The sequence below is a fragment of the Camelus bactrianus genome, chromosome 27, assembly GCF_048773025.1.
Source record: "Camelus bactrianus isolate YW-2024 breed Bactrian camel chromosome 27, ASM4877302v1, whole genome shotgun sequence".
In the NCBI taxonomy this organism is placed as follows: Eukaryota; Metazoa; Chordata; class Mammalia; order Artiodactyla; family Camelidae; genus Camelus; species Camelus bactrianus.
This window is the reverse complement of record NC_133565.1, coordinates 15,198,732-15,212,201: the sequence shown is the minus strand read 5'-3', so window position 1 is coordinate 15,212,201 and position 13,470 is coordinate 15,198,732. Positions and strand designations below refer to the sequence as shown.

General features: G+C 50.3%; 1 protein-coding gene across 2 annotated transcripts in view; it reads right to left on the bottom strand.

The window, feature by feature from the left end:
* Positions 1 to 5,954: 5,954 nt before the first annotated feature.
* The window catches only part of PCSK6 (proprotein convertase subtilisin/kexin type 6), a 167,875-nt gene continuing 160,359 nt past the window's right edge, over positions 5,955 to 13,470 (bottom strand). For both annotated transcript variants that reach the window (XM_074354218.1, XM_074354219.1), the window contains 3 exons: positions 12,026 to 12,155; positions 9,211 to 9,323; positions 5,955 to 7,319 (listed from right to left, as the gene is read on the bottom strand). In XM_074354218.1, the coding sequence (XP_074210319.1) occupies positions 7,222 to 7,319; positions 9,211 to 9,323; positions 12,026 to 12,155 (341 nt within the window). In that variant the 3' untranslated portion in view covers positions 5,955 to 7,221. The remainder of the gene's footprint in view (positions 7,320 to 9,210; positions 9,324 to 12,025; positions 12,156 to 13,470) is intronic.

The window sequence follows — 13,470 nt, the reverse complement described above, 5'->3', positions numbered from 1 at the left end:
TTCTTAATTTTAATAGAGTCTAATTTACAAACTTCTCCCTATATGGTTCTTGTTTTGTGAGCCCTCTTTAAGAAATCTTTGCCTATTACCACATCATGAATAGTTTCTTCAAAAAGCTTTGTTTCACCATTCCTGTTTAGATTTGCAACCTGTCTTAAATAGACTTTTATGTGTGGTCTGAGGTAGGGATCAAGATATATCTTCCTTCATGGAAATCCACATGGATATTCCATTGACCTAGCACCATTTATTGGAAAAACCACCCTTTCCCCTTTGCAGTGCTACCTTTTTCATAAATCAAGTGTCCAAATATGTGAGGTCTGCTCTGTTCCATGGGTTTAGTTGCCTATCCTAGTATAATATCATACTGTCTTTATAATAATCAGCTTTATTATATCATAATATTATAATAGTATATTATTATAAAAGCTTGACTGCCTCAAAAAAGAGCTTCCACTTTTTTTTCAAGATTGTCTTGGTTATTCTTGCCCTTTGCATTTTAACAGAAATTTTAGATCAATCTTTTATCTTAAAATGAACCCATGCTTTGATTTGGATCCACTGTAGGTGAATTTAGAGGGAGTTCACAACTTTACAATTTTGAGTATTCCAATTCATGAACATGGTATAACCTTACATTTAGTTATATCTTCTTTAATTTCTCTTAGTGTTTTATTGTTTTTGTGTAGAGATCTTATGCATCTTTTACCAGACTTATTCTAGTATTTATTACTTTTTGATGCTGTTGTAAATAGTCTCTTGTTAAAAAAAATTCCATTTTATAAACATTAGATTCTAGTATATTGAAATACTGTATAGTTGATATACAATTATGGAATACTACTCAGCCAATGGACTACTACTCAGCCATAAAAAAGAATAAAATAATGCCATTTGCAGCAACAGGGATGGACCTAGAGATGATCATACTAAGTGAAGTCAGACAGAGAAAGACAAATACCATATGATATCACTTATATGTGGAATCTAAAAAGAAAAAAAAGAAGAATACATAAACGAACTTATCTACAAAACAGAAACAGACTCACAGACATAGTAAACAAACTTATGGTTACCAGGGTGGAAGGAGGTGGGAAGGGATAAATTGGGAGTTTGAGATTTGCAGATACTAACTACCACATGTAAAACAGATAAACAAGTTTCTTCTGTACAGCACAGGGAACTACATTCAGTATCTTGTAATAACCTATAATGAAAAAGAATATGAAAACAAATATATGTATGTTCATGAATGACTGAAGCATTATGCTGTACACCAGAAACTGACACAATATTGTAAATTGACTATATTTCAATAAAAAAGAAAAATAGTGGTATCTCAGTTCAAAGACAGTTCAGTCATTACAGGGCTTAAGAGCAGTTCAATCAACTCTAATAAATGCCATGAGCAGAAAAAGGAAAGAAAGAAGGACAGCTGATACTGGCACTATATCCAGCAAGCTTGCAACATTCACTTATTCATTCTAATAATTAATCTATAACCATTCTTTTGGATTTTCTGCACACATAATTATGCTATCTGAGAATAATGATAGTTTTTTCCCCCTTTCCAATTACTATTCTAGTTCTTTCTCTATTTTTTGTCCTAGTGCATTGGCTGGGATCTTCAGTGTTGGACAGTGGTGAGAGTGGACACTCGTTAGCAGACTTTACTTCATAGCCAAGGGAGGTGGAAATAAAACCCTAATCAAAGGTGATCAAAGTTAACATCACCAATAATGGAACAAATACAAATCCTGTATCACCTGCAAGGATGCATTGAGAGGAACAGGGCATCACTTCTGTGAGATTCCTGCCAAAGACACATGACCTGAACCGAAGTATGAGGAGTCCTCAGACAAACACACAGAGGGACAGCCTGCAAATAACCGGTTAGTATTTTTTAAAAAGTGCAAGGTCATGAAAGTCAAAGAAAGACTGAGGCACAGTTCTGGGTTGAAGACAACTGGAGAGACAGGATGAGTACCTGCAGAGTGTGATCTAAGCCACATCCTTTGGCCAAAGGCAGCATTGGGACGGTTGGCAAGACCTGCATCCAGTCAGAGGAATGGACAGTAGTGATAGGACAATGTAAATCTCCTGGTTCTCATGGTTACCTAGGAGAAGGCCCTCATTTATAGGAAATACGCTCAAGTATTTAGTGGGCAGAAGGGCATTAACGATAATTCTCTTTCAAACTGTTCTGGAAAACATTTCTTTGTACTGTACTTGCAACTTTTCTGTACTTCTGCTTTGGGATTGTTTCGAGATTAAAAGAAGAACAAACTTCATTCCAGAGAGAACCACCAGGTGGAGGTCTTGGACCAAAGAGCTGGCTTTTCCTTGGCGCGTCTCTTGCTCAATTCAAAACAAAACTATTTCTAATTGAACTGAATTTTGGGGGTGGTGGTAATTAGGTTTATTTATTTATTTTTAATGGAGGTACTGAGGACTGAACCCAGGACCTCGTGCATGCTAAGCACACATTCTACCACCAAGCTGTATCCTTCTCCCCAAGAACCACTGCTTTTGGCCATGCGATGTTCTCTGCTCCAGGCACTTTGGTTCCTCGGTGCTCAGCAGGAAGGTTGGGAGAGATCTGATCACTCTCAGTATAGTTGCTACACAGTGAAGAGGGGCCTCGGGTGGTGGGCGCTGAATCCCAGGACGTGAGGTGGGTACACAGGGCTGAACCAGTGAGGATGCCATTCAGTGCACAGACAAGCCACAGAGCGGGAAGGCAGGAAAGGCCTCAGACAACTGGCCGAGAAGGATGAGGCCTGAGTTCAGGAGGGAAAGCAGCGGAGATGGCAGGGCAGGATGCAACCCCCCTTTCCATGGCAGTCAGCGCCCAGCTGGCCGGGCAGGACCTCAGGGTGCCGGAGAATGGCTTTGGGATTGACTTCCCATCAGCCCTGCTTGTTCGTCTTCAAGTGTCCTTCTCTTCCTTTTTCCATCCTGTGATCTAAACCTCCACCCTTCACCTGCTCCCAGGGGCCCCAGCAGGCCCCCAGCTTTCAGCCTTAAGGCCTCATCCAGCCATGTTTTCAACGCTAAAGACACCATCAACAAAACAAAAAGATAACCTACAGAATGGGAGAAAACATTTGCAAATGATGTGACCAACAAGGGACTAATTTCCAAAATATACAAACAGCTCATACAGCTTAATATCAAAACAAACAAACAACCTAGTCAAAAAATGGGCAGAAGACCTAAATAGACGTCTCTCTAAAGAAGATAGACAGATGGCCAACAAGCACATGAAAAGATGCTCAATATCACTAATTGTTAGAGAAGTGCAAATCAAAACTACAGTGAGATACCACCTCACACCAGTCAGAATGGCCATCATTAAAAACTACAAACGATAAATGCTGGATAGAGTGTGGAGAAAAGGGAACCCTCCTACACCATTGGTGGGAATGTAAATTGGTGCAGCCACAATGGAGGACAGTATGGAAGTTTCTTAAAAACTAAAAATAGATTTACCATATGATCCAGCAATCCCACTCCTAGGCATATATCCAGAAAAAATATATAATTTGAAAAGACACATGCACCCTAATGTTCACAGCACCACTATTTACAACAGCCAAGACATGGAAACAACCCAAATGTCCATCGACAGATGACTGGATAAAGAAGTTGTGATGTATTTATACAATGGAATAGTACTCAGCCATAAAAAAGAATGAAATAATGCCATTTGCAGCAACATGGATGGACCTAGAGATCATCATACTAAGTGAAGCCAGAATGAGAAAGAAAAATGCATGTGATATTGCCTATATGTGGAATCTAAAAAAGAAGACACTAATGAACTTATCTACAAAACAGAAACAGACTCACAGACATAGAAAACAAACTTATGGTTACCAGGGGGTAAAGAGGGTGGGAAGGGATAAATTAGGAATTCGAAAATTGTGCCTCTTGGGGAGTGATGGAAATGTTAGCTTCCTTGATTGTGGTGGTGGTTTCATGGGTGCATACATCTATCAAAATTCATCAAATTGTACATCTGAAATATGTGTAGTTTACTGTACAGGAACCATACCACAAAAAAGGTGTTTTAAAAAAGCAATGGATGGAGGGGATAGCTCAGTGATGGAGCATGTGCTTAGCATGCACAAGGTCCTGGGTTCAATCCCCAGTACCTATATTAAAATAAATAAACCTAATTACCCCATTCCATATTAAAACAAAACAAAACAAATAAAAGCAATGGTTGGCAGCTTCCCAAATTCAAGGGTACTCTACTGTTGGCAACATTTAGACCATGTTGTCCTTTTTTTTTTTTCCTTAAAGCTCTGTCCACCTTCACACTGCCCTCTGGCCACCTTCCCATTATAGGTGCATCTTCTATAAAAAGTGCAGTTCTCCCCAGCCCTTTGAAGAGTTACAAGGTATCAAGTCAGCAGTGGCCTGGGAGTAATGGAGATACGCATCTGGGGGCCACTCTGAGGCGCCAAAGAATTTGGAGACAAGGTCAGAACAATGTTACCCCTGGAGATGAAGCTAGTTTAAAACCAATGCCTCCTGGTGGCGTCTGGCTGGCTGCAGAAGTGACTGCCCCTCCTGCAGAGCCAGCTTCCCTCCCTGGGCACGTGAGGGAAGCAGCCCTGCCAGCGTGTGGCCCAGGACAGGTCCTTGCATCTCTGTGAGCCTCCGTCTGTGAGAGGACAGGTTTAGAGGCCCCCAGAGGGGCTTAGCGAGCTGCTGGTTCCAATTTAATGTCAGGCTCACGGTGGAGGCTGAATTCACTGATGCTCTGCCCAGTCCTGGCTTCGGTCTCCCAAACACTCACTCATCCTTTACAGCCTCACGTTGACCAATGATTCTGGTCAAGCCGTACTGGTGGTGGGCAGCTGTCAGGTCGTGTGGCCTTCCCCTGCATCCTCCTCCAGCCCTGAGGTCACCGGACAAGCCCCTGCTGCACAAGTCTGTCCCTGTGGCCTGAACTGATGGGACCAGGCAAACACTGACACGCGGAAGACCAGTCGGGGCCAAGAAGCAGGTTCAGAAAGCTTGTTTAGGGGATTTGTACCAGTTTCACTTGGCGATATGGGTGGTCTTGCCATTTGTCCCGCAAACCGGAGAGAGAGGAGGCACGGCTGCAATGCAAGAGAGGGTCTAGGTGACACTTAATGCTGATTCCATGGTTCCCAAGGCCCAGCAGCACCTTTCCTGAAATTCTGAGGCTACCCTGGAATCCCAAAACAGTGCCCCTCACCCACTTTTGTTTTTCCTAAGTCAGTTTTTCTTTGAATCTTGCTATTTTATTTTATTTTTTAAACTTTTTGGGGGGAGGTAATTATGTTTTATATATATATAAAATATATATAAATATATATATATGTTTTATATATATATAAATATATATATATATATATATTTTTTTTTTTTTAATGGCTGCACTGGGGATTGAACCCAGGACCTCGTGCATGCTGAGCACATGCTCTACCACTGAGATGTACCCTCCCCTCCATAAGTCAGTTCTAGTTGATGCATTTCCTTTATTTGCAGCCAAAGGATTCCTAGTAAGTATAAGTTCTGATCTTACTGGTAAAAATCCCACGCAGCACAGAACCCAGGGGTGCAAGGATTTCAGTCACTGTACAGAATACAAGTTGGAACCTCATGAAATCACACTTGGCAGCTCTAAGGTGGAGAGGCCTGTGGTCTGGGCCACAGAGGGGTCCCCTGAGACAGAAAGGAGGTGTCCTTGTATCCAGACCATCCACACAACCAGACTTTTGCAGCTTGAGCAGGGTCTGTCTGCCCAAGGACACGCTGGGACTGGAACTCTGGAATTCTCCCAGGACTCTGCTACATCGCTGTCCGCTGAAGCTCAGAGACCTTCAAATAAAACCATCAACAGAGCCATTGCACACATTGGCCAGTAGCCATGTTTAATGATCATGTCCTGGAAAGAAACACAGGCTTCTCTGCCCTGGGATGTTAACTCTTTTATTAATTTAGGGTTAACACTGTATTCGCTTTGTGGATTTCTTTTTTGGAGCTGTGGCTTCCAGGAACAACAGCTGGGTTCCCCCCAGCTGACAGGGGACACATCCAAGGCGTTCCAGTCAAAGAGGGGAGCGGGTCCAAATGGAGAAGAATGAGCTCAAAAAAATTTAAGGCAAATGTTTCCTCCCGTCTTCAAGGGAATCGATCAGGCAGATCTGTGCATATCGATGAAAATATATGAACTATTTTGCAAAATAATTAACATTGGTAAAAATTAGAACACGTAGCTTATAAAATGCCTACACAGGTTTGGCAGAAATCAATCCAGCCATGTCGTGAGGCTCCTGGGACACAGACACAGGAGCACCCACCTTAAGAACAAGTCTCTCGAGAAGCAGAAGCAATTCCACAAAGTGGGAGTAGGAAGTGACAAACAATTCACAATTGTTGAGCCGGGTCTGCATTTTGGTAGGAGGAATTGCTTGGTCGTGGGTGCACCTTTTGGCTGGCCCCCTGGGATGCTTCTTGGGGACCCTGGGAAGGCCCTGCATCAGGTAGAGGTGACCGTTCAGGCCACAAGACTCCTAGAGACACAGACAGGACGCTGTGCCCAGGGGCACTGGGCCCACTCGAAGGGAAGATCTGCCGAGGGAGCAGGGGCTTCCCACCCGGGTGTGGGATTTGACTTTCTAAGCCATCGCTGTGGTTTCAGAAGTAGCTAACTATGTAGACACAGAGGCTCCGTCACCAGGGGTCACACACTTTCTCCCCCCAAATCGGTTTTATTTACAGTCTGACCACACCATCTCCCCCACAGCTCCGTGGCTGGTGGAGCCCTCCGGGGGGTCAGCCCAGAGTTCTGCCGGCGACCCCAGTGGGCCAAGGTTCATGACGGAGCTGCACAGAAGCACAGGGAGGAGGGTGACGTGTGAATGCCAAGCATCCTGCCTTTCTGCTTTGGTCTTGAAGATTCAGTAAACTTAAGGTCTCGAAAGCTGCTCTGAGCTGTGGATCCTGTAATTCGTTCTGTTCCCGTGTTGAGTCTGTCAGAAGGATGCAGCCAGCAAGCAGAGGATGAGGGGGATGTCCCTGCTTCAGGAAGTCCCCCTTAAGGCCCCCACCCACCTGGTCAGGTGCCCAGAGACACCTCAGCGGGACCTGGCTCCTGGGAGGTGATGCTGTCAGAGGCAGGGCTCTGGCTGACAGTCTGGAGAAAGGTGGACGGACGGGCGGACGGGCGGATGGGGCGCCCTACCCAGCCAGGAGGCACGTGCGACAGCAGAACTGAAGGAAGAGCTTCCGTTCACAGAGCCCATTGGATCTGACCATCTGGCAGAACGTCTCGTCGGCTGGGGTCCCAGGAGAGAGAAGAGGGGACATGTCAGACTTGGGGCCGTTTGATTGTTTCAAACATCCCGTTACTGCGCTTCATGGTGTGCCAGGCCAGGGGCCCAGAGGGATCGGGGGTGATGGCCCTCTCCGTCCCCCATCGCACTGGGCACTGGGCAGGCAGGGGCTTCGCTGAGTCTAGGAGACAAGGGAGTCGTGGGGCAGGAGTGGGCAGGGTCTGGGGGACACCTGGGCCATGCCAGGATGGCGTGCAACCCTTTCTGGATAGCTGTGCTAGCGGGGGACTTAGGGGGAGAAGGGGAGGCAGGAGGAAGGCCAGGGCCATGACCCAGGGGACACCCCCAAATGGGGGTAGAAGGAGAATGAGAGGGAGAGTCACTAAGGCAGATGGGAAAGCTGGGGAGAGGGGTGGGGTCATAAGGGCCGGGTCCCCCCAGGCTGCTGGCCTTAGAGGATGCTGCCATGCATGGGACCCAGGAGACCCTCCAGTGACAGCCTCACTTCCTTTGGCTAGATTCGTAACCCAAGCAGGTGACTTCCTAAAGCAAGGGCTTCCTGGTTTTGAAGGGACATGATTCTGCATGCCCAGAACACCGTGGGACACTGAGGCACAGAGACCACCTCATGGCCTGCAGGGCGTGCCCAGAGCTCTCTCCACAGGCCTAGTCAAGGCTGGTCCCGGCGCCAGGCTCAGGGCCACCGTGGAGCTGGCAGACCCCAGTCCTGAGCACCAGCCCATAGTGTCTGGAGCTGGCCCTCTGCTGCTCCTCCCTGTCATCTGCTGAGCCCCGAGATCTCCTTCCCGCCCCAGCATACCTGCCCGAAGGCCCCTGCACTAGGTCACCAGGCCAGAGTCCTCGGCCAACCCTTCCTCTTGCCCAGAATCCCCAAACTAGAATCCCCAAACTGGTCTCTGGTCTCCTCTGCGTTCCTGTTTTCACAACCTATCCTGGCTCCCCCACTGTGTTGGCCCAGAGAACCAGGGCTCTCTCCCACAGCACATACGCAGGTCCTTCCCCGGGACACGTGGGCCTCAAGGTGGACTCAGTGAGCTGAAGAGCCTGTGGGCGTCGTGCCTTTGACCTCTAAGGTCTGGCCTCTCCTAAGAGAAGTCACCATGGCCACACCACCTGGGGCTTATGGCAGGAGAGTGCGAATGGGACATGAGCAAAATCATTTTTAATAGTCACTCAACAAAACCGACCAGAAGTAGCAGGGCTGGTGGCCGAGATGCCCCTCTGGCCAATGGGAGATGCGGAAAGGGAAGAGAGGAGGACCGGGGGCCAGCCAAGGAGGTCAACCAGAGGAGACGCTGCCGTTCCGGCACTTTTTCCTTTCTCTTTGGACCAGGGCCAGCGGGCCAAGCTCCTCCAAGGGCAGCCCCAGGGTGGGTGGCCAGGCAGCCGTCCCCAGCTGGCTGGAAGAGTAGAAAACTAACAAGATGGCTCTTGATCCTTCAGGCCTGTGCTTCCAGCTAAACTGACTTTATGACTAACATGCTTTCCTCCCTGTGCACTATTCTTAGAATAACTTATCCTTCTTCCTTAGAGGTCCTAAAGGAAGGTCATGGACTGAACCTCAAGAAAATGGGCAGACCCTCCCAAATTCCTCCATAACAACAGCAAGTTCTTATCAAGATGAAGAGAATGGAACACCCTGTAACACACCCTGATTGTTACCACCTTTTCTGTTCTATCCAGTTTTTCTATAAAACCTTAAGACCCTGACCCCAAGAGGGGCTCACCATCTTTAAGGCATGAGACTGCCGTGACTCCCTTTGCCTGGAAAAGCAATAAAGCTGTTCTTTTCTGTCCTCCCCAAACTAGGCCTCCAACTTGCAATTCAGCTCCCAGGATCCAGAAGCCGGTTTCTCGGCAACACCGGGCTCACCATTGCTGCACGTGTGGTTGGTGATGCACGAGGTCCCCAGCTGCATGAAGCCCACCTTACACCGGCTGCAGTTCCTCCTGGAGCCTTCGCAGCTCAAACAGTTCTCGTCACACCTGTGGGGGGACACGGGGTACCGTGTGGGAAAGAGGCCTGTCTGCTCCAGGCCCACTTCCCAGAGCCCTCTGGCACTGAGCCCTCTGACTGCCACTGAGCCTCCCACCCCCGATGGCCTGATGCCCCAGCCAGGCACCAGCAGTCCTGCCTCTGGTCTGACTGTTCTCCTGCCCTGGGAGGGTGGACATGGTCACGGCAGATTGGCAGGAGGGCGCCCGGAGCTGTGGACAGACCCAGGTCTCCAGCTCACCTGGATGCCCTCCTGGGCACTCCTGGGGCTCAGGGCCAGGCTCTACCCCGAATGGAGCTGCCCCAGGCTGGTCAGCATCCCGTGGCCTGCAGGAAGCCAGCTCTCTAAAGGCGGCTGCCTGAGTGAGGAGAGGCCTCACAGAACCCCGTGGACCAAGGTCATTCTTCCTTCGGGAGGAATCCACACCCAAGGTGAGACAGGAGGGAAGGGGGCAGGGCACAACCATTTAAAGAATGACACAGCAATGACCAGGATGGTGGGAGATTCAACTCCTAGTAGACCTTGCAGCTCGAGATGGCAGGATATCTGACTTCCAGTGGACCTTGACCTTGAGTTTCATTATACGGCTCATTGCAATATATTAACATGGTAAATGGCACTCCCACAGGCACTATGACACCTTCAAGGCTGACCATTAAAGGTCAAAAAGTGGGCAGTGGCCTGGTTCCTGGGAATCCCAGCCCCTTCTCCAAAGTAGCTGGAATAATCCTCCCACTTGTTAGCATATGAAGTTACCAAGCCCACAAAAACTAACCACCCCGCACCTGGCACCCCGCGGCCACTCTCCCCTCTGAGTGAGATGGCCTGCACTCTATGGAGTGTGTACCTCTCTGAATAAATCTGCTTTTACTCAAATGTGGCTCACTCTTGAATTCTTCCCTGCACAAAGCCAAGGACCTACAATTGGCGGGGCTCGTCCCAGAGGCTCAGCTGAGACCTGGGACATGGCCATCCTCTTGCCCCACACTTTTCTGTATCAAAGCGGTCTTCAGAGCCAGGGAACTTGAGAGACGGAAATTCTCAGAAGTGATGGCATTTCACCACCTCAATGCCCTGGGCAGGGCTCCTGCCGGGGGTGTATCTCCGAGCCCTGGTGTGTCAGCCTCAGCATCAGACCCTCCTCCAGAGCTGAAAGTTTTGCCGCCCGTGGGGGTGGGCAGGCAGGGGCCTCCCATCTGCCACCACCCAGGAGGGGGTCTCGGGGACTGGGGACCCCAGAGCTTCTGGGTGCCCTGCGGGAGTGGGGGCTGGGGGACACACTCACGGGAAGACCTCACATCCTCTGGGATCAGAGTGTATGACAAACGGAAGTGATGACCACGTGTGATTCCACATCGGCCCTGGGCTCCTGTATGTACGGTAAGCCTCCTCGAAGCAGCCGGCTGGCTGGTTGAAACTAAAGTCTACTTCAGACACCAGGTGGGGGTCCTGCCCGGACTTAGCGAGGTTGGGGGAAGGCGGCATGTTTCATATTTCCAACCAGCTCAACAGTCAGGGCCAGCCCTGCACAGATGCGTAGCCCTGCTGGACCCTCTTGTGCAAGGACCAGGTGGCCTCTCACTGGCTCATCGTCAGGTCGTTGGTGTTTCTGTTTTGGAGTTTGGTTTTTTGTGTGTGTGTGTTTTGGGTGCACAGTGGGGTGGGATTCGGTTTATTTATTTTAATGGAGGCACTGGGGATTGAACCCAGGACTTTGTGCATGCTAAGCACACGCTCTGCCACTGAGCTCTACCCTCCCCACTTCTGTTTTTGGCTTTTTAAGAGAAGATGTTACAATCCAGAACAGCTCTCCCGCTCAGCCTGGGGAGGCAACCCCCTCATTGCAGGTCCCCAGGTGGGAGCTGGAAGATGGGGTACAGTCTCCCCACTTCGCTCTGATGCAGGCCTCGGGGACTCCCTTGTTTCCAGTCTATTTCAGACGGAAGGTCCCTTCCCCACAGCCCAGCATCAATCACGAGCTTCAAGGTCACTGACAACCCCTCATCTTCTCCTCGCTGCTCTCACCCAACAACATGGGCTGCCCCACCCCGGTTCCGGGCTCTGGGCTCTGAAGTCCCGACGGAAGGCAATATTCAGCAAGGCAAGAGGACACCTAAGCACGTGGCTTCTTCCTCCACTGCCCACATCCCATGATCAAAGGGGACTCTACCCAGGAGCCACTGACCAAGAAGGGTGCACCGTGTGGAGACAGGAGCAGAGCCGGGAAGGTGGGCGAGAGGGTTCCGGGGTCCATGCATCGCCTGGAAATGGCTCTAGAAGGAGGACTCTGTCTGGATCTTTATGTTCGCTGAATTATCTCATTTAAAAAATAATCCAACACATGGTTTCCTTACTCACAACGGTGTGAAGGCACCATGATCTGTGAGCTCCACCAGGAAGGCCGTAGTCCTCTGCCTCCCACCCGCCCCAAGCCATCCAGCGCCCAGCACGCAGTAGGTCCTCAACAAACACTTGAGAAGTGAACAAAGGAATGAGAGCCACTAACTGACCTGTGACCTCGGCCATCACAAACTTTAGGGAAGGTCCCATCCTCTATCACTGGGTTCCTTTCAGCCCACTACACCCACCTCCCTCAGCTCCCACAGAAGGGGCCACCAGACCCAGCCCTCCTGCCCCCTTCCCCGGCCGCTTTGGTCTCAGCCCGGAGGACTGCCTGGAAGGGGCACACACCTCCGGCACACTTTGTGGGGCAAGCCCGGCATCTCCTCTGGGTAGAAGCCCTCACCGCAGGCCGGTACACATCTCCAGTCTTGGAAGTGGAAGTTTGTCGCGCAGTGAATACATTCTTCTCTGCTGGGCCCTGGGGGGTTCAGGGAAAGCAGCAGATGTCAAGGACCGCCCACTCCCCATCATGTGTCCCAGGCCTGCTGCAACGCCCTGTGACATCCAGGTCCCACTGAGACACGCCAGGGCCACCACTACAGCTAGATTTCCCAGAGCCCACCATGCACCTGCACTGGGCCCTCCTCACCCAGTCCTGGGCAGTGGACATCAAGCCCTCATTTCACGGATAGGGACATGGAGGGATGAGCCATGGTTACTGGCCTTGACCACAAGCGCCTCCTTCCCCAAAGGCTTGGGCCCCACTTCTGCTCAAGCCAGCCGTGGGGACCTCTAAGGGCTCGCAAGGTGGCCAGGCCGAACTGAGGTGTGCTGCGAGTGTAAAACACACACAGTGGAGTTCAGAGACTCAGCTAGAGAAAAATGTGAAAGGGGTCGTCGATGTGCCAACGTTGACGTCAGGTAGAAAGGAGAGTATTTTAGATCCACGGGGTTCAATGAGGCACGTCAGACTTCACCTGCTCCTCTGGGGCACTTACAACTGCATCGCTGGCACACATCACACTCCCACTGGACGGAACACTGAGTCTGCTGATGTGGGGAACGTGGAGGGAGAGGTTTGGGGGATGCAGCTGGCAGGTGTTTGGTGTGACGACCAGGACATTTTCAACAGAGGAAACGATATGACTAAGGGCTTATGGGGTCGGAATCGGCGACCAGATCGGGAGTCGGGAAGGTAACCTGCAGCTTGGTGGAGAGGACGCATCGGCAGAGGTCCAGGCAGAAGACACCATCTGTCCATTCACTCATTCCAACAAGTAAGTGCTGGAGTCCACTCTGTGCCCGAGGAGGACCCAATGCCGCGACGGGGCTGCTGATGGCTCAGAAGGTGGGAACCAGGGAAGGACCCATCTCAGGTGCTCAGGGTGACCACGGAAAACCTCTTCCCCCTGTGACTGCGGCTGGGCTTGGCCTGAGGCTGACAGCTGAGGCAGTGGTATCCAGGCCTCTTCCTGGAGTGACTCCTGGATCGAGATGAGGCCTCTTGGCTGTGTCAAGGGCAGAGCCCTGTGCAGCCGGGGGTCGGAAGGGGGGCTCTGCCAGCCACAAGGCTCAGTGCTCTGGTGGCCGGTTTCACTCCTCGGAAGCTGTGGCTCTGAGCTCATCCAGGACTGTGAGTGGGAGGTGACTGTCATCCTTGGGGAGTGATGGGGCCCTCGTAAAGGACAGCTGCCCACCGGCCTGGAGTCTCTGTGTGGGTATCCTCCCTGTCACTGCCATTCAGCAGGAGAGTTGTCCCACGTGTCCAGTTCATGTCGTTTTGCTAGTGTACC